This window comes from Simochromis diagramma, unplaced genomic scaffold, assembly GCF_900408965.1.
Source record: "Simochromis diagramma unplaced genomic scaffold, fSimDia1.1 OVJJ01000367.1, whole genome shotgun sequence".
In the NCBI taxonomy this organism is placed as follows: Eukaryota; Metazoa; Chordata; class Actinopteri; order Cichliformes; family Cichlidae; genus Simochromis; species Simochromis diagramma.
In genome coordinates, this window is record NW_024387288.1 from 380,579 (window position 1) to 405,951 (window position 25,373).

General features: G+C 42.3%; 1 protein-coding gene and 1 long non-coding RNA gene across 3 annotated transcripts in view; both read right to left on the reverse strand.

The window, feature by feature from the left end:
• Positions 1-25,373, reverse strand: part of LOC120716353 (receptor-type tyrosine-protein phosphatase mu-like) — a 40,847-nt gene that overhangs the window by 3,192 nt on the left and 12,282 nt on the right. Inside the window, exons 7-11 of one of the 2 annotated variants that reach the window (XM_040003878.1) lie at positions 25,043-25,224; positions 24,734-24,828; positions 21,719-21,755; positions 18,194-18,268; positions 1,371-1,503 (exon numbers count right to left, since the gene is read on the reverse strand). In XM_040003878.1, coding sequence (XP_039859812.1) covers positions 1,371-1,503; positions 18,194-18,268; positions 21,719-21,755; positions 24,734-24,828; positions 25,043-25,224 — 522 coding nt within the window. The remainder of the gene's footprint in view (positions 1-1,370; positions 1,504-18,193; positions 18,269-21,718; positions 21,756-24,733; positions 24,829-25,042; positions 25,225-25,373) is intronic. The other variant, XM_040003879.1, reaches the window with a different exon arrangement.
• On the reverse strand, positions 18,465-21,712 carry LOC120716374. Its single transcript, XR_005691879.1, has 2 exons — positions 18,934-21,712; positions 18,465-18,834 (listed from the first exon to the last, which is right to left on the reverse strand). It is a non-coding gene; the product is annotated as an uncharacterized LOC120716374 (long non-coding RNA).

Below are 25,373 nucleotides of genomic sequence, written 5' to 3' on the forward strand. Positions count from 1 at the left end.
GTGTGTGTGTCTGTGTCAGTGTGTGTGTCAGTGTCTGTCTGTGTGTCTGTGTGTGTCTGTGACTGTGTGTGTGTCTGTGTCTGTGACCGTGTCTGTGTGTGTGTGTCTGTGACTGTGTGTGTGTGTGTCTGTGTGTGTCTGTGGCCGTGTCTGTTTGTGTGTCTGTGAGGAGAAGAGTTTGTAACATTGTGTCTGTGTCTGTCTGTGTATGTGTGTGTGTGTGTCTGGCTGTCTGTGTGTGTGTGTGTGCGTGTCTGGCTGTCTGTCTGTCTGTGTGTGTCTGGCTGTCTGTGTGTGTCTGTCTGTGAGGAGAAGAGTTTGTAACATTGTGTAATATTTGTTTAATAGATTGTGTAATTCTGCTTTAGAGGTTCCCAGAGCAAATGCTGACTCAGCACAGCACCCAGCAGGTGATTCGATATGACGGGTGGTGTAATGATGGAGCTCCTCAGTGAAGCCGTCAGCAGGCTGAACAGGTAACTACAGCTCCGTCACAAACATGGTGAGAGCAGCACTGGTTCACACTCTGCATATCAGGGTCAGAGCTTCATCAGCCACACATCTGAAGGTTTCTCCGTCATCACTGTGAGCCACGCTGGGAACAGCTTCCTGTGATTTAACAGGTAAATAAGGAAGCTGACAGTCCACAGCGTCCTCTTTGCTGACGATACCTGGATGTTCCCTCTGACCAGCAACTGCTCAGTAAATTCCTTGAACTGCAGTTTATGTGATGCCAACATCTCATCTTTGAGGTGTTATTGTGTAAATCTGAAGAACCTCGGCCTCAGATTAGACTGACACATCTACTCTGGTCACAAAGCCTTTTAGCTAAGATCAGACTTTCTCTAATCGAGCTGCAATTCGTTAAATGTCACTGACATCACCAGTGCTGCTGGACTCAGGGGCACCTGTGGACCTGCTCGTTTTATCAATAAGCTTCCTCAGCCGGTCGGTTCAGGTCTGGTTTTCATCTCCTCTGAATCGTAAGGCTTGCTCACAGAAACGTTAGTACTAAATAAAGTTTCAGAAGTAACAACGCACCCGTCAGTAGCTAGTGTCATTATCAATCAAGTTATTATTGATATATTGAACTAAATCAGCTGCGAGTATCTTTGCCATTAAGGTCCACAGCAGGTCATTAATGGTCATTAAACTCACCATTCTCATAGTAAAATCAGTGAAATGGATTTCAGATCACCTGTTAAACAAACACATTGAGAAGCAGGACCAGAGTGAATCCTCTAATTCAGTCTTACACTCAGTAAAAAGTAAAAAACAGAGCAGTGAGAGTGTGAAACTACGACGGACTCTTAAAGCCCAGCGTCCTAAAGTTGCAGGCTGCCTTGTTTCCGTGTTTGTGATTTCCTTACCGTTTCTTCATCAGCAGGATGACTCCCAGGAAGATAATGATGAACAGCAGGATGCCGGCGATGGAGCCGGCGATCTTCACCGTGTGGTCCGACTGTTTCTCCTGCTCCGGTTCTGGTTTTCTGGTCGCAGTGCCTGAAAACCGCAAAGCACAGTGTGGACCGTTAGCTACTGTGTGCTGATCCCAGCCAGCCTCAGTCCTCGCTGTGCTGCTGCAGACACCCATCATTGCCTCACACTGTAGCATCCACAGGAACCAGTGGTAGCCAGCACCTAACAAGATCTATGATACCATGTATGCATCATGTATCTGTGGCATAGTAAATATCACTATTGAATAAACTTTCCATGATTAACTGTATTCAAATCAGTCATGACCAGCAACACGTTTACTGTGCCCACCTGCTCCAAAAATGACTGTGCTGCATTTAAATGACAGCGCTTCGCAAATCATAGCCTGCCTTACAGTTATCATTCGAAACAGCAGAACCAATCACAGCGGCCGTCTCAGAACAGTTCTCACTGGTTCTGTTCTGTGGTTCTGGTCCAGCTGCTGGTCTGAGAGAGGCTGTCTGCCCTCAGCCTGAAGGAGGGACAGAGGATGTGTGAGGGAGTCCTCCTGCTCTGACTGTATAATGTGATGGGATGTCAGTCCCATGGAAAACCCATTAACCACTGTGTGTGTGTGTTCAGGTGTAATATCCTTCCAGGTGACTCAGTAGATGAGAAACATTCAGGACACCACGTCGCTGTCGAGCGCTGTAATGTGTCATTTCAGACATAGCCCACTTTTCCAATCACAGCTTGACAACAGCTATCACTCACCCTTTGAGTGTGTGTATGTGTGGGGTGAGGGGTTTCAGCACGTCTGCTCTATGAAGACATTGAGTACAATTCAATTCAATTTTATTTAAACAGCACCAAATCAGAAGAACAGTCGTCTCACTTTGTTTCATACTGTAAAAAAGGCAGTCCTACATATTGTTTAATAGAAAAGAAGAGAATAGAATAGAATAGAATCTGTGGGGACTTCCGGTGAAGATGGTTGGCTAGAACAGTGTTTTCAACCTTTTTTGAGTCAGGGCACATTTTATAGATTAAAAATATCCTGTGGCACACCACCAACCAAACTTGTTCCAAAATGACACACTGTAGCCTAATACAGTACATATAATGGCAAGTTATTCTCTCAGTTTGTTTATACTCACTCAGTGTGAAACCTGGTCTAGATGAACACAGAGATGATATTCTGGCAGGAAATGAAGACCCAAATTCAACGAAGTTTTGACAAAGTTTACCAGCAGACCTAGCTCCTGTGTTGGATGATGTCGTGCGAATGGTAAAGTCTTGGAAACGAGCGCCTCGCGGTGCAGAAAACAGTGCGTGACAATAACATCTTGGTGTATCGCTTTCACTCTGCAAACGAAACCTTTGGGGCGCCTGACCATGGCTGCTGCTCTATCAGTGCAGACACATGCAGTTTTCTCACTTAAGTCGTCCTTGTTCAAGATATTCGGATGTAACACGAAAAATTTCCTCTCCTGTTGTCTTTTCTGGCAGACCTTGCAAAATAGAAAGTTTTCTCTGATGGAGTCTCCATCCACAAAACGCACATTGGCCAAGAGTTGGGAATGTCCACTAATGTCCATAGACTCAGCAAGTTGCAATGCAAACTTCCCACTGAAGCATATCTTCTCCAAAACCACACTTTCAATGTCTGCAGAAGACTGGCTGAAGCTGAGGAGAAGATTAAGATCATGGCAAAAAGCTTGGATGATTTAGAGATCTGCAGCAGGTGTGACAACATCCGCATTATTAATCTGAAAGAAAGCGCAGAGGGTGAGAGTCCTATTCAGTTTTTTGAAGCCTGGCTGCCTGCTATGCTTGGACTGGGGAACAGCTCCACGGGTAAAGCCTGCATTCATATTGACCGTGCACACCAGGGCCTTGGCCCGCGGGGTGCTCACCCCAGGCTGGTGGTTATTAAGCTCCACAACTCCAGAGACAAACAACGGATCATGGCAGCAGTGAGAGCGGCCCTAGAACTTCACTACGACGGACAGCGGATCTTTATACACCAGGATTTTTCCTACGTGAGAAACGACGGGGATTTAATGCTTCTTGTCATGCCTTGACAAGGGCATCCGCTTCAGAATGCACTACCCAGCGACGCTCGTGTTGAATCACAATGGCGCTGAGAACAAGTTTGATTCGCCTAAAGATGCACAAAGTTTCATCAATGCGCTGGATTAAAAGACAACTGATACTTGTCCCGTATAACTGTGGCACTGTTGGATTTAACTTAGAACATGACATTGGTTCAGCTCGCCATAGGACGCGTAAGTCCACAGTGTTTATTGCAGCTTGAGGGAAAAGAGACAGTTTAAAGGGAAAATAGAGATTTGTTCATTCTTTGTACCTAAAGTGGTTTTAGGGCCAATATCTAGTATACAGTACGAATTGTTTACTCAGTCTTTCATTTTGTTTCACAATTGACAGTAACCCGATTTTATTCAGGTTTGGGAAGCGGGGGTGGGGTTCTGTTTTGTTTCTTTTCTTCTTTTCTCCCGTGGAGTGAAACTTCTTTTGGCTACACTGGTCTTGTAATACCACCCAGTGGGTGGCTTTTTCGTTTTCTTTTTTTTGTTTTGTTTTGTTTGTTTCTGGTTTGTGATATTTTGACGTTTATCCTAATTCCTATATTCTTATGCAGTTTGCTGTGTGTGTAAGGGTTCCTTTGCCATTAGTTTATGATGGTTTTGTTCATGTCAGCACAGCCAGTCCAGGCCATGGGTTAAATCTTCTACAGTGTGTTTATTATGATGGGTCTTTTTGTCAAATGACTGACAACTTTTACAATGAGTAACATAAAAATTATAGCTCTCAATGTCAAGGGAATTAATCACGTTATTAAAAAGGTGGTATTCAGAATACAGTTACTTTGTTGAAATAAATGGATTACACTGCGGTACTTTCCTGTTTCATTTTGTCGCGGGTCAGGACTGTTTGGGTTTTGTTTGACAGCTACGTTCTGTTGTTCCAGGCGGCAGCGTTACGGTTGCCATGGTTACAGGGCGACGCTCTCTCTCTCTCTCGCGACTGTGTGTTTCCTGGGTGAGAGAGCGCCTTTTCGTTGTTGTTGTTGTTGTTGTGTGCTAAGCTAACAGGCAGAATGCTACAAGCATAGCTCTAAAGAATGTAGCATCATGGGCAGTGTAGTCCGTGTTGCAGGGAGAATGGACTGCCATACACGTTATGGGTCTGTGAGCGTGAGGAGGGAGAAAAAGGGGAGTGGAAAGGTACGAGTTGTCATCGAGGAAAAACGGGAGCTGGAAGCATGTAAATATAATAATAACCACTTCAGCCAAGAAGAGAGCCTGACGAGCCCAGTTGTAAGTAAGCTATTAAGACTCGACTGTACACCGTGTTCGTGTTTTCCTCCGAAAACAATAAGTTCCGTTGGAGCAGCCTTTCAACGCCTCTCTCTGTCTCTCGCAAGAAAAGTTGACCCACACAACAAAGTAAAGCTATTTTTCGGCTACGAGCCGACAGGGACCCCGCCGTATTAGTCAGAGGTCCCTTTACTACAGTTCGGAGTCGCGGACCTTCAGTAATAGTAATAAATCACACAGCAATAGTACATTCACGTTGTTGTAAAAAGCATGATAATATATTAAGTAATCCAAAGTATTCAGAATACGTTACTGTCATTGAGTAACTAACGGAATACGTTACAGAATACATTTTGGGGCATGTATTCTGTATTCTGTAATGGAATACATTTTAAAAGTAACCTTCCCAACACTGGTTATACCTCTGCCTTACCACAACATACTTCAAATACAACGAAGGCTTCTACAGACAAAAACATGGCTCTGCCATGGGCTCCCCCGTGTCACCTATTGTAGCCAACCTTTACATGGAGGAAGTGGAAAGGAAGGCTCTTGACTCTTTCAAAGGAAGAGTACCCAGCCACTGGTACAGATATGTAGACGACACCTGGGTCAAAATCCTTCACTGTGCACATTACGCTGTGGATAAAACATCAAGTTCACTAGGGAAGACACAAAGGATAACTGTTTGCCTTTCCTGGACTTCGATTAGAGGATCATCAGGGGGTCCTTTTGTCCCTCTGTGGGGGGATACTCCCACTAGGTTTAAATCTGGGGCTCCCCACCATTTGACCTTAGAACTGAAGAAGCTTCTCGGACGAGAGGTGAAACGTCTTTCAAAAGCAACTTAAAGAAGTCCAGGCGCCTTTTCTTTGCAAGCTCCTTTGACTACATTAGCCATAGAAATTCCTGCAGGGCTCTGACGAGTGTTCATGTTTTAAACTGAAGCTGTTGATCAGTCAATTACGTCGTCCTCAGCCGCACCGTCACACTGATTGACAGCTGTGTTTCTGATCCACAGCTCAGGTGTGTTTTGACGTAAGGCAGAGTATTAGGTGGCCCTCCTGAAACTCATCTCCACACCTGAGTTACAGTGGTCGTTACGCCTCGGGACGCCACTTGCCCGATCATGACCATAAAAACTGCCAGAGGACAACGTGTGCGGAGCCTGAGGCTGATCCAGGTGAGCTGATATTCAGGAAGAGAGCATTTGAAGCAATACCCTCTCTAAAAGATAAGAAAGGTGTTTTTACAATTCGAGGCTAAACTTACCAGCAAAATAATGAAAGAGTTCTATCAGGACTTATATTCCCCTGAATGTCAAAATACTGTAGACGCAAGGAGATTGTTTCATGATAATCTTAATTTCTTTAGGAAGGAAAGTCGATTAAATTTGTGCTGTCCCATTGGGGCACAGGAAAAAGCTGCAGGCCCTGATGGGTTTTGGGCCAGAGTTTTACAAAAAAATGGCTAAACATATGGTGGGTCCTTCATTAAACATGTATGTAGAATCTCTTGAGAGGAGCACACTTCCCACCCACCTTAAACCTTGCCCATATATCCCTGATCTAAAGAAGGATAAACCTGCAAATCTGTGTAAATCTTACAGACCTGTAAGTTTTACTCAGTGTAGATTGCAAGATCTGTCCAAAATTTTATCTAGATGACTGGAGGAGATCCTGCCAGTTCTTATAAAGCCTGACCAAACGGGTTTTGGTCAAGAATAGATACTCCCGCTCCAGGTACGCCGACTCATAACTGGTTGTGCAGTTTTCCTCAGAACACCAATTATAGGGCTCTTGCAATGTCATTGGATGCCGAGAAAGCGTTTGATCGTGTTGAGTGGGAGTATCTATTTTATGTTTTGGACAGATTTCATTTGGGATCTGAAATTTGTCAAGTGGGTCAAACTGTTTGTATGGGGGCCCCAGCTGCAAGGGTATTGGTTTAGCGGCTCGGTCTCAGATGTTTTACCACTGGTAGAGGACGCGTCATGGATGTCCACTTTCTCCCCTACTGTTTTGGACTGCATTGGAGCCACTGGCAAAGGCTATAAGAACTGACCCTGAGGTCTTGATGCATGCTCAATCATCCAGGTATGTAAATCTCCAAAAGCTGATTCTGTTCATCTGGACGTAGCGTTTTGTGGGAGAAACGTTTCGTCACTCATCCAAGTGACTTCTTCGGTCTCAGCTGACAGTCATTATGCAAATGTCTTGTTTATAAGATTGGGGAAACCTGCAGTCAGCTGAGACTGAAGTAGTTACTGAAAACGCTACATCCAGATGAACAGAATCAACTTTTGGAAACTGACCCTGAGGTCTGTAGGGTAACCTTGTTGGATACTGAATACAGAATTTCCCTTTACGCAGATGACGTGTTGCTCTTTGTCACTAAGCCAGAAACATCTATTCCTGCACTGACACATATCATGAATCAATCTGGCCTTTTTTCAGGGTATAAAATAAATTATGATAATCTGAAGCTTTGCCACTGGGTGATGGGGGACATGGGACACTCCTCCTAATTTATTTCAGGTGGGTCGACCACAGGTTTTACAAATTTAGGTATTAGGGTGTCTGTAGACACAACAGAGTTGTACAAGTTGATCTTTAAACCAATTGTTGCCTCAATCAAGAATGACCTCAATAGAATGACCTCCCCCTATCTACAGTGGCTTGCAAAAGTATTCGCCCCCCTTGAATTTTTCCATATTTTGTCACATTACAGCCACAAACATGAATCAATTTTATTGGAATTCCACGTGAAAGACCAATACAAGTGGTGTACACGTGAGAAGTGGAATGAAATCATACATGATTCCAAACATTTTTTACAAATAAATAACTGAAAAGTGGGTGTGCTTAATTATTCAGCCCCCTGAGTCAATACTTTTATAGAACCACCTTTTGCTACAATTACAGCTGCCAGTCTTTTAGGGTCTCTAACCAGCTTTGCACATCTAGAGACTGAAATCCTTGCCCATTCTTCTTTGCCATAACAGCTCCAGCTCAGTCAGATTAGATGGACAGCGTTTGTGAACAGCAGTTTTCAGATCACTTTATCTGAAGATAGCTATACATGCATTTATTTCCTCACGCTTGGAATATTGTAACTCGTTGTTTATGTGTCTAAGCAAAGGTTCTCTGGATTGTCTGCAGGTTGTGCAAATTGCTGCAGCTAGGCTGTTTGACAAAATCCTTCCAAGTATTCACATGTGACACTATTGCTATCTCAGCTACACTGGCTTCCTGTTGAATTTAGAGTACATTTTAAGATCCTGGTTTTGACCATTCAGAGCCTTGCATGGACTGGCACCACCCTACATCTCCGATCTGCTACAGCCCTATGTCCCCAGCAGGTCCCCGAGGTCATCTGATCAGGGCTTACTTGCTATAAAAACAGACTAAGATGAGAACAAGGGTGACAGAGCTTTTGCCACTGTGGCCCAGAGACTCTGGAACTCTCTCCCTCATACATTAAGAACTGTGGACTCGGTAATTGTTTTTAAAAAAACAACTCAAAACTCACCTTTTTAAAACCTGTTTTTTGGTTAATTTTTGCCTGTTTTATATTGTCTGTTTTACCCTTTTATTATTTGTTATCTTATGTGCAGCACTTTGTGACGCTGTCTAGAAAGGTGCCTATATAAATAAAATTGTTATTTATTTATTTATTATTTATCTTGGATGGGTAGAATAAGTTTACTCAAAATGAATGTTTTTACCCATAATATTACATCCTTACAAATGTTGCCTCTCAGGATCATACCTCCACCATAGCTCCAGGTATTGGCATTAGTAATATTTGATGATTGGCATTCTAAAATATAAGATTTATTTGCGATCTGTTTGAAAGGGGTAGTTTTATGGCCTTTAATCAAATTCAAATTAAATATAATTTAATTATATTTAATTATACAGAAACACTTCTGTGGGTTCCTGAAAGTAAGAAATTTTATAAATTCCCTTAAATTTTGAGGCCAATCAACCTGCTTTAAATCCTATTGAAAGCTTTCTCCTTAAATTTAATGAGAAAATAATCGCAAAAAGAAAATTTATCTCTCTTTGTTATAAGGAAATTATTGTATCTGAATTTTGTAACCACTGATAAGGCCAGGGTTCAGTGGGAAACCGACCTTGAAGTTCAGCTTAGTGCAGAAGCATGGTCCGAAACTTTTAGATCTGCCAAGAAAATGTTTTCCTGTAACAGACTCCAGGAAAGCCATTACAGAATTGTACATAGACTGCAGCGTACGCCAGTGTTTTCTAAATAAAATTCATCCTCAGATTTCTCCTCTTTGTGTAAAGTGCAATACGGATGTAGGGACTTACTTCCATTGCATATGGCAATGTCCTTTAATTACTAGATTTCGGAAAGATTTTGCTATGGAGCTTCGCTCAGTCTTTCACCAGACGATCCCACTGAACCCTGTCCTGTTCACTCTGGGTCCATCTATAGAAGGGCTTCTGTGTCGTCTGTGCTTTTGTTATGTAAAACTTTTACATTTAGCGAGGCGATTGTGTACTGTTTCAATGGATTCAGAGACAGTCCCCCACTGTTACACAATGGTACAGAGAAACATTCAAGGTGTTTCCCATGGAGCGCCTTACTGCCATTATAAAGGGCAATTGTGATGCATTCTGTAGGATATGGCGGCCTTTGCTTGATCACCTACCTCGTGACCTTGCTGTGCTATTACATGAAGGGGGAGCACATTTTGCTACATTATTTTTCCTTTCTGTTGGTAAAAGAAAAGAGTATTGTGGTGAACTGTACTCTCTGTGGAGGTTCTAAAACTCTTTCAACAGCAATTCTAATCTGATGAAACATCTTCAGAAACAGCATGCATCTACCAAGTTAGTTGAAAAAGAACCCGAAGGTAATGTCGGTGACTCTAGCTCCGCTGAGTTTGGGAGTTCGTCTTGTAATCAGAAGGTTGCCGGTTCGAGCCCCGGCTTGGACAGTCTCGGTCGTTGTGTCCTTGGGCAAGACACTTCACCCGTTGCCTACTGGTGGTGGTCAGAGGGCCAGGGCGCCAGTGTCCGGCAGCCTCGCCTCTGTCAGTGCGCCCCAGGGTGGCTGTGGCTACAATTGTAGCTTGCCATCACCAGTGTGTGAATGTGTGTGTGAATGGGGGATGACTGGATATGTAAAGCGCTTTGGGGTCCTTAGGGACTAGTAAAGCGCTATATAAATACAGGCCATTTACCATTTACCATATATGTGATTGTGTGGCTGTTATTTTTTTTTCATTTAACAAGTATATTTGAGGGACCCTTATCATGTTCAGCATTTTTTCAGCTGTCCATTTTGCTTTTCCAATTTTTCTATTTAAGTTATTACTATTGTGCTAAATCATACTATTCCTGATATTTTATAAGATTTGTGCTAAATATAGTATTTCTGCTAAAACATAGTATTTCTGCCAAATATAGTATTTCTGATTAATTATAGTTTTTCTACCAAATCATAGTACAGTGTTTCTGCTTTTTATACGATTATTGCTTAATATAGTATTTCTGCTTAATTATAGTATTTCTGCCATTTTAGAGTATTTCTGGGTAATCATAGTATTTTGATATATTTCTGGCAGGTCCCCAGGGAGTCAATCCTTTGTGAGGACTGTAATATTCAAATTTACATATCAGGGCCTGCACGGCTTCCCAACCAGCCAATCATATCTGAGGGCTGAGACATTCAAATTTACATATCTTTGCCTTCATGTCTTCCCAGCCAGCCAATCATATCTGAGGGCTGAGACATACAAATTTGCATATTGAGGACTTCATGGCTTCCCAACCAGCCAATCATATCTGAGGGCTGGGACATTAAAATTTGCAAATTGGGGCCTTCATGGCTTCTAAGCCAACCATTCATCTGTGTCATATATCTCTAATAATTCATATTTTTATTTTAAATAGTTAACACTTAAGGATTCCCCCATCCCTTCTGAACAAAACGGTGTAAGAATGACAGTTCTAGCCCCTAAGGTTAAGTAATTCTGGCCGTTTGTTTGAGGGGAATCCTCAATATGACAAATAGACTGCAAAAAACCTGTTTCTCTGTGCGTAAAACCCTGCACTTGGTGCACCAGTTTTGGCGGGGAAAAAGTACACAACCTCTCTGATTGGTGGATTCAAATTGAGCCGCTCACAGCTGTTTGACTTACTTAGAAACACGCTGTTAACAGCCCCTGTTCACTTGCTGCTGTTGCTGAGTGTGTGTGTGTGTGTGTGTGAGAGAGAGAGAGAAAGAGAGAGAGAGAGAGAGAGAGAGAGAGAGAGAGAGAGAGAGAGACCCTCTTTAGGGCAGCATCTCATTGTTGGATAAAAATATAATATATTCAGAATGGTTGACTGGCATAGACCCTGTGTGTGTCTCTCTCTCTGTACATTTCTGTATCCATATTTGATTTTGTGTTTATCTATTGGTTTTTTTCCAAATTTACTTTTATTTCTTTTTTTTCACAGGTGAACAACAATTAGTTTTGAGGGAGCTTAACCATGTTCCGTTTTTTTTCAGCTTGTCATTTTACTTTTCTAGTATTTTCACTTAAGTTATTACTATTCTGCTCAATCATAGTATTTGTTCTAAATCATTGTTATTATGCTATATTGTAGTATTTCTGCTAAATCATAGTATTTATACTATATTATATTTTTTCTTTCTAAATATAGCATTTCTGCTATATAATTGTAATTCTGCTATGTTATAATATTTGTGCTAAACCAGAGTATTCGTGCTGAAACATAGTATTAATTCAAAATTACAATATTCATAGTTCATCACAGTGTCTCTGGAAAATCACAGTATTTCTGCTATGTTGTACAATTTTCCATATCATAGTGTTTCTGTAATGTTTAAGTATTTTTGGTTAAATATATTCTTTCTGTTATCTTATACTATTTCTCCTAAATTCTTGTATTTTTGAGAAGTTATCATGTTTCTGGTAAGTTACAATATTTCTGCTAAGTTCTGCTATGCTACTGTATTTCTGCCAAGTATTATGTTTCCTCTAAGATATTGCAGTTCTGCTAAGTTATTACATTTTAGCAAAGTTCCTTTGCTTCTGCAAAGTTTTTATAATTTCTGCAACTTTTCAGCTTTTTCAGCTAGTTTTACCAGACAACTTCATCTTTAAAGCATCCACACAGCATTTTCGCAGGAAATGCAAATTTTTCTAGTTAATTTAATGTTGAAACAATGCATTGCAAAACAAGGTTTGCACATGTCCTTGGAAGTGAAGATGCTTTGCTGGCTGCTGTGACACTACCAAAATTTAAGCTTCGTTGGTTACATGACCAGGTGCGGAAGGACCTCGCAAAGGGACGTCTGTTGGTAGAGTGTCGAAAACTTCTCCCTGAGCAAGATCAGCTACAACCAGGTACCCGCACCACCAAGACAACACAGCACCCGGGTTCTAGCAAAGAGGATCTTCTCCTTTGAAGAAAATGAGGACATATATGCCACTGTTGAAGCTGAGGTAGCCGAGTACCTCAAATCAGGAGCAACAGGGTTAGACTCTCTGAAGCATTTCCCGATGATAAAGAAACTCTTTCTTAAACTTAATGCAGCCACTCCTTCAAGTGCCCCAGTTTAAAGGCTTTTCAGGCTGGGAAACCTGATTCTCACTCCAAAGAGGAACAGGTTGTCCGATCATAAGTTTGAGGAGCTTCTCCTCTTGAGGTACAATTGTTGGTTTGATGGAAGTTGAGTAGTGCTGATATGATGATGATGTGTTGCCTTCAGTGGTGCTCTACAAGGTCAAGCATGTTAATATTTCCAAGTGAAACTTAGACCACTGAAGCACTTAAAATGCAATTATATTTTATTTATCGACATGGCTAGTATGGAGGAAATATTATTTTGGTTTGACTGTTTATGAGGCTGAAAATGCTTATTATTTATTTGATTTCTCTTCCCTTTCCTGAAAATACTTTCATTACTAAACATGAGGTCTCCAGTTGGCACAGTTCAGCAGTTAAGTTTACAAAGAATGGACAAACCTCACTGTGTTTATGTTAAACCATTTTTGCACTATTTGTTTTGCACTTTGATACCTACAGCTCCTAAATGGTCTGAGGCACAGTTTAATGTTGGCACTGCTAAAATCATACTTTCTCCCCATTTAAATGGCAAAAATAAATACATCTTTCAAAAGTTTCAACACACTGTATGTCGTGTTTTGTGATCCACTGCTTCTTCCTAGTGATACTACGTACAATGATTAGATTTATAGCACTGCTGTATCAACCCCAAAATGATGTGTTTGCATTTGTAGAGGGTTGAAACAATAGAAAAAGATTAAAACAGACTGATAAAAAAGTGACACATAAACAAACATTGTTAGTTTCTAATATAGTTTCATTTATTTCATCATTAACTTGCACTCACACTGCCATTTTAACCATTTTAGGTTCAGGTCATTAGGTGGCACAGTGCACTTGTGGCAGGATACTGCTAACATGTAAGCAAGCTAGAAGACTGGCATCCTTGCTGGGGATCCAGTTAGGGAAGCAACACATTAATAAGAGAATTCTGGGTAAAACCAAAGTTACTTTCCCTAGTAACTAGTTACTTTGAAAGTAACGAGTAACTTAAAGTAACTGAGTTACTTTTGATAGCAGTAACTAGTAATGTAACTAAGTTACAAATTTAAAGTAACTTACCCAACACTGCTCATGTATCTGTTTTTTTCTTCTTCTCTTCTTCTTATTTGTATTTGGCTGTGCTGATTTGTTGCTGTTTGTATTCCAAAATAAAAAAATCAATAAATCCTTTTTTTTTTTTTAAAAGAAAGAGTAGAATAGAATAGATCTTTGTTGTCACTGTTACCAGAACAATAAAACACAGTTTGACATCTCTCTGTTAGCAGCATGTAGATTTTTACATTAAAATTCCTTTAGGATAAGAGAAGAAAAAAATAAACTTAAACTCTAAGAAGTACCTACACAGGGAATGTATGTAGCAACCTAAGTATCTAGACAGTTATGTAGATAGATGGACGATATACAATAACAAGACTGGTTTCTGAGTTTTACAGCTGGGGTGGATGAGGCTAAGCATTAAGTTTTCCAATGAATTAAAAGTCTGTCTGGGTCTTTGGTTGATTAATATGCTGGTGTGAAAAATTGCTGCCACACCGCCCCCTCGACCTGTGCTTCGAGATTTCTGGTAGTTAGAATGACTCGGGGGTGTTGACTCATTTAAACTAACATAATCATCCTGCTGCAACCAGGGTTCTGTAAGGCAGAGTAAATCGATTTGTTGATCACTATTAACTTGTTGTTCCTAGAGTATTTAAAAGTAGAATGGGAGGGAGAGCCTTCAGTTTTCAGGCCCCTCTTCTGTGGAACCAGCTTCCAGTTTGGATTCAGGAGACAGACACTATCTCTACTTTTAAGATTAGGCTTAAAACTTTCCTTTTTGCTAAAGCATATAGTTAGGGCTGGATCAGGTGACCTTGAATCCTCCCTTAGTTATGCTGCAATAGACGTAGGCTGCCGGGGGATTCCCATGATGCATTGAGTTTTTCCTTTCCAGTCATCTTTCTCACTCACTATGTATTAACAGACCTCTCTGCATTGAATCATATCTGTTATTAACCTCTGTCTCTCTTCCACAGCATGTCTTTTATCCTGTCTTCCTTCTCTCACCCCAACCGGTCGCAGCAGATGGCCCCGCCCCTCCCTGAGCCTGGTTCTGCCGGAGGTTTCTTCCTGTTAAAAGGGAGTTTTTCGTTCCCACTGTCGCCAAAGTGCTTGCTCATACGGGGTCATATGATTGTTGGGTTTTTCTCTGTATCTATGAAGCGCCTTGAGGCGACTTTTGTTGTGATTTGGCGCTATATAAATAAAATTGAATTGAATTGAAATTGAAGTCATGTACTAACAGAGACTTGGAGGAGAGAGACCTAATATTTAATAATCTTCATGTCTGATCTATGAAACCAGTTCAGCTGCAGTTTACTGAACTGGTTTCTTTTATTTTCTGTTTTCATTTCGTCTCTTCAAGGTCAGACGAACTCGACTATCAGCTCCCTCCTGTTTCATCACACACACACAAACACACACACACACAGACAGTATCCCCCCTTGGAGGCAGAGAGCTGCTGTTTTCAGTTTAAAGGCTATCAAAACACTGCTTTGAAGACAGAATTTATCTGTGTGTGTGTCTCCTTGTGTGTGGCGTGTGTGTAGTTTGTATGTATGTGTTGTTGCATGTGTGTCACAGCGGGCCATGGAGAAGCTGTTTTTATGTGAAAGTGAAGCTGTTTTCTGCTTCAGGGCTTCAGCCAGTCACGCTGCGTGGGAGGTGTTTGTGTGTGCTTCAGTGTGTGGGTACAAGGCGAACAGCTGTTAGTATTTGAGGACTGCTGGTAGCACACACACACACACACACACACACACACACACACACACACACAGTTGGTGTGTGTGTGTTGAAAGTTTCCACTTTCAGGCTGGTAAATATTTAAATGTAATTTTCTGTGAGTTGTGAATCTGTGTGTGTGTGTGTGTGTGTGTGTGTGTGTGTGTGTGTGTGTGTGTGTGTGTGTGTGTGTGTGTGTGTGTGTGTGTGTGCATGTACCTGTTCAGTCCACACACGCACACACACACTCACACAGACTCACAGACACACAATCATGGCTTTGCCCTCCCTGAGGTTTATCTCCAGATGATGTAAACTCTTCCTTGTTTCTGTGTTGTGTTGATATTCTTGGACTCGAGCAGTGCAGCTTAGCATGACTCACAGTGAGAATAATCCTTCTGTGTGTGACTCTGGGACTCTCAACAGACCCTCGGCCTCACACACACACAAGCTGTGTCCCAATTCATAGACCACAGGCTTCGGAGGACCCGGCCTTCACGGTCTAGGTGGGCCGGATAGGCTGGAAGTAAACGGCTGTGAAATGGGATGGTCTAGACTTCAGATTTGCGTCACCCCTGCCTCGGTGGAGTTTAACCCTTTAAAGCCGGTTGGTGCGGGCACGCTCCGTTTTGCATAACTATTTTTAAATCCCGGTAGCACTGCAACCATGTAAGCTAGCGCAATAATTTGTTTGCATATGAAACCGGAGAAGTTGTACTTACATCTTATGCCATCACCTTGTCCTCGGTCACGGTTTCCTTCCACATATAGTTTTGCAAAAACTGCATAAAAAGCACTTGCAGCAACAAAAACATAATATTCCAGAAACACCCTTTGCCGATTAGATCAGCTGTTTGTAACACTTCCTACGTCCATCAGCGCGAACTATCGCATGTCCGCCATGACCTGCCCGAAACCGGAAGTGACGTCATTTTGCGGAAATGTAGTTTTTTACCATCAAGGCCTTATGAGCCTATACTGGTGTTTTTCAAAGTTATGTTTGACTTTATGACTTTCTGTGTCGTTTCTGGGATGCTTAGGACTCATATTGCACTGTTGGAAATAGTTTATTTTGATGCATATGCTGGTTTTTTTTGCAGATTTTCATTATAATATTCATTTTCGTTTTTCCTGCAGTATATAAAAATTGGTGTATTTCAAAAATAAAACTATGAAGACATTTAAAATAAATTTCCTGTGGTGGGAAACTATTTTGTGCAACTTTTTTGTATTTACAGTTTTGAGGGATAAGCCTCTTAAATTTCTCTAACTAGAAATCTATGTTAAAAAAAACAAAAAAACGATTTTAAATTTTTACTTTATTTCACTTTTTTGCAATTTATGTAATTACTATGCACTTAACGCATATATATTATTAAAAGTTGGGTTATAATGGTTGTATTAATGTATATCAACTTGAAATGCTCCCAAAAATGGCACTACAACATGTAAAAATATAATATAAGCTTTGGCGGACTTGGTTCTATGGTAGGTCTTAAAGGGTTAATAAACTCGGCCGTCTGCTCCTTGCTATCTAAAATATAACAGGATACTGGCGTAAACTCTCGACTATCTCACTTTTCTGTTTAATCAGTTTGACGTTTATTCAGCTGTGTGATAACTATAACTTTAATCTCAGCCAAACCGATTTATCAAGGAACAAAGAAAACACTGAAAAAAGCCAAAAATTTTAATTTTTAGGTTATCTGAGTGACTTATATATCACATATTCGTAGCGAAAGGCCGCGGGGGGTTTGAAAACGATGTGCCGGGAGTTTGCTGTTCTTGACAGCTTTAGTGAGCCTCGAGCTTCGAGCTGGTGGGTAACAGACGTCTCCGAAAACGTCGGAGCACTTGCAAATATGCAATGTCTTGATAAACCAAGCAGATATTTGAAGTTTACACAGCTACATTCTTGCCTGAAAATATGTTAAACGTTTATTTTGTGACCCAGAAAGAATAATAAGAGTAATTTTAAAACTTAGTAGCGGCCGTCATTGTTGGAAATTGGAATTGGCTGGGCCGCGCTATGAATTCTGGGATATGGTGGGCCACGAAGGATATATCCGACCCATCCTTCAAATCTGGGGAAAAGGGGGACGCATTTGTCAGCCGGACTCAGACGAGTCTAAGAATTGGGACAGTCTTCGTTGCGTCGCTGTGATGTTATCGGCCTTCAAATGCGGCCTCAGGAGGATGCAGCCTAAGAATTGGGACATACCTACAGAGCCTCTGCAGCCGTCGTTTGACCGCCTTGCTTCTACAGAACCTGCAGCGCGTTATTATAATAATAATAATGGATTGCATTTATATAACGCTTTTCTAGGCACCCAAAGCGCTTTACAATTCCACTATTCATTCACTCTCACATTCACACACTGTTGGAGGCAGCTACAGGTGTAGCCACAGCTGCCCTGGGGCAGACTGACAGAAGCGAGGCTGCCATATCGCGCCATCGGCCCCTCTGGCCAACACCAGTAGGCGGTAGGTAAAGTGTCTTGCCCAAGGACACAATGACCAGGACAGAAAGAGCAGGGGGATCGAACCGGCAACCTTCCGGTTACAGATTAGCAGGACCCTGCGGTTCCATGAATGCTTAACACGAGAATAGGAAGTGCTGTTACCTTCAGCTGAGACCTGAGCTGACGGACCTGCAGCTGGGTGGCAGCAGTAGATCCAAGCAGGGTTCGGTCATCAACTGCTGCATTGTTAGCTCGGTGCCCTCTGCTGGACTGACTATGAAACACAATTCTACAGTTTTTGGGCTGATCTGAGATTTTTAAAGATGGGAATAACTGCAAATCAAACGATGACAGAGTCGCCTCCATCTTTGTTCAGAAGTGTTTCGGGGTCATTTATTTTACTTTGATTCGGGCTGAGTGTGAGGCGTCACAGGCCAAACAGTCAGAAAGATCACAACATCATTTCCTGTTCAGTCATGTTTGAGCTCCACAGACATGAGCGCCTCTCTTATTAGAAATTATTAATCCAATAAAGCCATTAAAGCCAGAGATTCCAGTCAGTGTGAGTCTGTGTGTGTGCAGCGTGTGTGTGCTGACCTGTTAGCTGCTTGTCGCCTGCTGCCGGGGCGATGCGAATGTAGGGCGTGGTGAGCTGGGTGACGATTATAGCGGCTATTCATCCAGGAAGGCATGCAGACAGACAGAGAGAGAGAGAGAGAGGGCAGGTCTGTACTGCAGCAGAAACATTAGTAACACACAGCGCCCTGCTCTCCTGTCACAGCACAGCGCTAACACAATGCTAACATGGCGCTAACACAATGCTAACACAGCACTCAGCGTTTGTGACTCGAGTCGTCTGCTTATTTTGACCCAGTGCTTCCACCTGCTGTCTCTCATTATTATCATTATCATTGTTATCAATAAAGCAGGAAACCCTGCACTCATCTGGGTTTAAATAAAGTTACTTGAATGCTCTGATCGTGTGAAGAACTCTTGGTGGCAGCTTTAAACTGCTGATCAGCGTCTCTCCGCTTGCAGCTGAGCTCGAGCCGAGCACCTCCACGTCCTGCCTGAAGCCGCGAGGACAGCGGCTCTGTCCATCACATTCACATGACTTTCACTGCTTTGGTTGGTGTCCCATCTGTGAGTGCTTCCTTTAAATTCTTTGAAGTTGCGGAAGCTCACGCTGCTCTGATGGAGGCCTTTAGCTCTCCGGGATCTTTGGATCAGAGGTTTCTCTGAGATTTGGGTGAAACAGTAACAACCTGGTCAGATGGTGAGCAAAAAAAAGCTCTCAGCAGACAGAAGCATGAAGTGCTGTGACACCTGACTCTGACCTGAACCTGAGTCTCTGCCCTCCTCCTCCAGACTCTGGAGGGCTGGAGCTCCTTCCTCTTCACCTGGAAGCTGCTGATGCTTGTTGAAAGTTCTCAAGTGGACTTTTCTTCACAGTCCTCTGCTGTCTGTGCACCTTTTCCTCCACTGTTCCCTCCCGGTGAACTTTCCACTCCCACCCCTGTGAGAACAGTCGACCTTTTTAGCGGTGACCTTCTGTGCATTCACCCTCCTGCAGGATGCTGATCATCATCATCTGGACAGCTGTGAGGTCAGCAGTCTTCCTCGTGGACTTCTGTAAGCCACAGCCATCCAAAACACTTCACCTGACTATGGAAATATAAAATCCTACATGAAAAAGGAAGTGTTTGTTTTAAGAGGCTTTAATAAAAGGTTAATGTTGAACTGTAACTGTTGATCGGGGTTACTAAGAGACGACATTTGGTTGCTATGGAAACACTCTGACCTTCCCAGAATGACATCATCTCTTTCCTTCCTGTACAGGTAACCAATCATAAACTGGGTGTACCTGAACACACGACCTTTCTCCTGCTGAGGTCTGACTGATTCGCTGCCTATTGATTATAGATCAGTATTGATTTACTGCAGCAAACCCCTGTTAGTCTTCTTCTTCAGTCCAAACTGATTTAAACTGAACTGTGAGCCAAACAGAGGAGAGCAGAGCGCTGTTCACCTAAACACACCTGGAAGAGAAGCTCGTTAATCAGCCAATCAGTGATCAGATGTTAGTAATCAATCAATCAAGCAGCAGAAGCAGAGAAAGAACAGGAATCTCCTAACCATGTGTTCATCGCACTCACAGAGGTCAGTTAGAAAAAATGTGTTTATTAAAAAAAGGATCAATCAGTGTATATACATATACTCACGGTGTTACCATGGCGATCAGTCAGTGCATACAGATCATGAATGTTGAGTCTGACTTAGTGAAGGGTCTCTGCTGGGCCATGAATGGTTTTATACTGGACACTAATCAGGTCCAAAAAATGATGCTGGTTTATATTTGACTGAGAACAGCTCCTGCATGCAGGCCAAAGAACTGCTTATATGACTCATCGACAATAAAGTCAGTGATTATGAAGGACAGAACAAAGAGTGTAAACGGGATTCATGTGCACGATAACCAATCATAAAAGACAAAAACAAAAAAAACTGTAACCTCCAGCACCGCCACTCAGGCTCCTGGTGGACACACCCACGATATCAGGTTCAAAATCCTACGTCGTCTCGTTCTCCAGAAAACTTACTCTGACTCCGATTTAGCTCAGAGTCAAACTCGTCACAGAGTTTCAGCAGATGCACCTGCGGCACCGACGTGAAGCTCCTGCATCACCTCGTTCTCAATTACTGGATTCACAATCTGAGGTGTCCACAAACATAATCCTGTCCCTGTTTGATATCAGAGACAGCAAGCATGAAGTCCAAAGATCAACCGCTAACCCGAGGTGCGGTACAGGTGTGATAAAACAGGAGTTTTAACCTGTGTTTTTCTTTGGGCTGTTATTATTGACACATTGATATTTTCTCTCATGTATGTATTTTTCTGAGCATTTTTGGTTATTGCTGATGAAACATAAAGTCATTATTGGAATAAAAATCATCGTTAACGTGAGGCTGAATGTCAGCTCAAATGTGCGTTTCTCTCCACACGCTTCATAATTGAGGGTGCAGCATTTCTCCTTTGTTCTTTTGAAATAAGGTGGAGTTGATCGTGTGCAGAGATGGAAGGAAGTGAGTCTTTTTTCTGTCTGGCTGCATTTAAACGTCACGCCTGCTTCACACGCTCACAGAGGCGGTATCATGTTTCATTTTACACCTTTACTTTCTGCTGTCTCGGTGTGTTTTAACATTCAGCAGCCGTTCACATCACAGCAGCTCTGTTAGTGCTGCAAGGCATCATGGGTACTCTAAAAGGCAATATGGTGGGTGGGGGGTGGGTGTCCTACCCCCTGGGGTTGGCCACTAAAGTATGACTGACAGGTACGTAGGGACCGACAGAGCCAATCAGCATATGGTGTTGTTAGCCAGCAGAAACACGAGCTCCAATAAGAGCTGATTAAAGCCAGAACAGTCGATTACTGTGTGTGTGTGTGTGTGTGTGTGTGTCTGGTTGATCCTGGATGTCTATCAGGGGAGATAACAGTGTTTTTGTTTAGCTGTGCTGTGCTCTCTGGACACCCATACAGGCCCCGTCATTAGCCTGGGTTTAGCCTGATATTAGCGTAGCACAGAGCTCTGTGTGTGTGTGTGTGAGTGTGTGTGTGTGTGTGTGAGTGTGTGTCGAGGACATGAGTCCATGGTCCTCCTCTGATTGGAGGATAGGTGTCAGGGACAAGCAGCCATCTGTGAGCCATTATACTTCTAGAACCATTAGCCTACAACTCCAACAACTACACACTTTTCAAAATAAAATGATACAAACTACCTTTCAAAATAAATATTAAGGAAGACTTTTACGAATCTTATAGAAATGGGACCTTGTGTTCACTAAAATGTATTCTATAACCTTTCAAATTAAACTGTACTGCCACCAACATCATTTTGTAGAATTTCACATTTAACAACATAAACTTTCAAAATAAAAATTACATTTGTACCTTTAATCAAATGTCTATAACCATTTTCAAAATAAGACCTTGCACATTTACCTTTCACATGCAGCTAATGAAAAGGTACATACAGAATTTTTCTGATTACAATTTTTCAAAATAAAATGAAAAGAGTCCAACTGGTACTGAATAAATTTCAAAGTAAAATGCAGGCTCTTACCTTTAGTGGCCACTCGCACACAGTCGATCTTTGTCTCCTGTTGGAGAGAGGAGCAAATTAGTTTCCTGTCAACACAAATGCCGACATATTAGCTGTCACATCTGGCAACTACCCACACACACACACTCATCGTAAACAGAGCGGACAGAAGGCAAATTGCTGTGGATCAGTGCCTGTGCTGGCATTTACCAGCCAACACACACTCACATATAACACAGACACACACACACACACACACACACACTGCGTGAGGCAGGTTTTGGTGAAAGGCGAGCAAGAACATCTTGTGTCTTTCTGGTTTTAACAAACAGCCGACAAATTAACCACAAGAGCTCATGAATATTCATCCTCACACACACACACACACACACACACACACACACAGAGAGAGCAAGGCGAGGCGACAGTAAAAAGCACTACAGCTGCTGCATTATTCAACACACAGACACACACATACAAATTAAACCTCCCAGCATCAATAATTAACACCCAACATAATACAATATGTGTGTGTAACTGTTAAAATTTGTCTTTTCATTACACACATATATGGCATACACACGCACACACACTGTAGCCTATTAGTGTCACTGGTCAGGCTGCTGAAACTTTCTGCACCCCTATTAAACAGCTGTGTGTGTGTGTGTGTGTGTGTTGTGTGTGTGTGTATGTGTGTGTGTGTGTGTGTGTGTCTGTGTGTGTATATGTGTGTGTGTTTGTGTGTGTGTGTGTGTGTGTGTGGTCTCGGTCTCACTCGTCTGGTTTTATGACAGGAAGAACAGAGAAAGTGTTCAAATTGACAGAACAGAGCAGAATCATGTGGAACCTTTGTTAAAAGGGGAAGCGTTGCTCTGTCGCACGCCGCCGTTGGGCTCGGCTGCACGCTGTGAGTGAATATCTTGACACCTGCCACTTTTTAAAATAAAAGCCAGAGTGTTTGCTCTCTGATAAACACTCTGTGCACAACTGGTTTAACCCCAGAATGCTTAGGTAAACACCTGAGCTAACACAAGTAAGATATTAGTCTGGATTTAAAGTGAATTCTCTTCCTCAAGACAACATTATTGTCATCTTCGTCATCATCATCTGGTATTCAGAATAATCCACCACAAACTCATGCAGAAACCAAAGATGAAGGTTCGAAGCTGCCTGGCAGTCTGTTTTTACCGCACAGTCTCAGAGAAGCTTTGTTTCAGGCACAAAAACAACAGGTACTAAAAATGACTCGGTCAGGTTCAGGAGCTTTTGGGTCACTGAAAACACATGTTTAAAAAAGTCCTATCAGGGTGGAGATTATCACACAGTGCGCCACTTTATTGTTTACATGAAATGAATTTCTACAATGGCAGATAAAGACAAAATAATGTTGCTGTTAATCTGACTATCTGCAGTTTGCTTACATGCTTACATCTTGATGCATGCTCAATCATCCAGGTAAGTAAATCTCCAAAAGTTGATTCTGTTCATCTGGACATAGAGTTTTGTGGGAGAAAAGTTTTGTCATCATCCAGGTGACGTCTTCAGTCTCAGCTGACTGCAGGTTTCAATCTTAAAACAGTGCATTTGCATAATGACTGAAACCAGCCCACTGAAGGAACAATGGGCTGGGAGGTCAGTTCCTTAATCTTAATTATGCAAATTCTCATGACCATTGATCAACAACCACTGACCAAAACCCACTGATCAATGGCCATGAGTCCCATTCACAGAGAGTTGGGGAATGGCTGCAATTACAGCATTGTAAGATGGTGACAGATGTACCCTTAGGCCACTCCTCCATTCAGAGATGGTCTTTTTCACGTAAATGGCCTCCTTGACTCTGCCCTCAAACCACATCAAATTCACCAGGGAGGATATGAAAAGTGGCAGGTTAGCCTTCTTAGACTGTGAGCTTTCCATCAGTAATGGGGGACATCTAAAAGCTGACATGTACCGTAAACCTACACATACAGTTCTTGTTCAGTATCTAAGGTTTGACTCTCATCATCCACTGGAGCACAAACTGGGTGTCATCAAGAAGCTACAACACAGAGCGAACACCATCCCCACTGACACAGCGGCCAGGGAGGCAGAAGAACATCAAGAAGGCCCTGAGTAAATGTGGTTATCCCAGCTGGACTTTTGTCAAAGCTGGAAAGGCTCCTAAAGAAAGCTCCAGCCGATCCAGGAGGCCATTTACGTGAAAAGGGAAAGACCATCTCTGAATGGAGGAGTGGCCTAAGGGTCCATCTGTCACCATCTTACAATGCTGTGATTGCAGCCATTCCCCAACTCTCTGTGAATGGGACTTATGGACATTGATCAGTGGTTGTTGATCAATGATCATGAGAATTTGCATAATTAAGATTAAGGAACTGACCTCCCAGCCCATTGTTCCTTCAGTGGGCTGGTTTCAGTCATTATGCAAATGTACTGTTTATAAGATTGAAACCTGCAGTCAGCTGAGACTGAAGACGTCACCTGGATGATGATGAAACGCTTCTCCCACAAAACGCTACGTCAAGATGAACGTATCTCCAAAAAACAAGTTTTTGGAGATACGTGCTTACATATACACACGCATATACAAAGACAGAGGAGTCAGAGTGAGCTTTGGACGTGGCTTCTACATCCAACACAGACCCTCTTACAACCGACCTTGGTTTTGAATACATTTCCTTTTTAAAAAAAATGTAATTTATGTGTGCTGCATGCCCTTTGTTCATTCCTAAGATGTGAGTCTACACCAACTAAAATACTGTCTTTAGTTAATGTGTGAAAGCCTCAGGGAATTCATACTATGGAGTTCCTGTCTCTCTTTAAACTTTCTTCTTCTGCCTTATTGTTACCTTATAACAAAAACACGACTTAGTTAGCATCAATCAATAAAAACAACTTAGTCAGGTTCAGTCTTCAGTCTCTGCGTGAATATCCATGGTAGACTGCAGACAGGAGCCGATGACAGCTGATCCAGCTGATTTAAATGATTTGAATTCCACTGTGTTGGTTGTGTTACCTGTAAACAGGTGAACTCACCCCATTGGCAGTGCTGACAGCCTGATAGTAAATCCCATAACTCTTATGAGGCAGGAGGGGAGCATTCCAGTAACCACTGTAGGTCCTGTTGTCACCTGTACAAACACAAAGGTAAACAGACTCACTGATGAACTCACAGACTGACTCAGTGAATGATTGACTGGATCACTGACTGACTCGTTTATTAACTCACTAATTAAGAGACTCACAGACTGATTCGCCAACTGACTGAGTCAATAACTGACAGACCCATTGACTGACTAACTAATTGACTGATTGACTGAGTGAATGACTGAATGTGTCACTGACCGACACAGAAGGGCATGGGCGCCCTCAGCTCGCTCATTGGAAGCTCAGCGCTGAAGTAATACTGGGAGTCCAGCAGCGTGGCGTTCTGGAAGTGAATGGGCACTGGATAACAGCGCAGAATCTCTGCAGTGCCTCTGGTCTGCCTGCGGGGGCGCTCCTCTTCCACCACCACCTGGTATTTACTACAGACAGACAGGTTGAACCGTAAACAGATCTTGTAAAACAGAGTCACAGGTTTACTGTGATGCTGGCACTGAAGCGAGGCATTATCAGTTTGGATTATGTTGGAAAAGCAGGATCAGCTGTTTGTGGATCCTGCAGCTTTGACCAT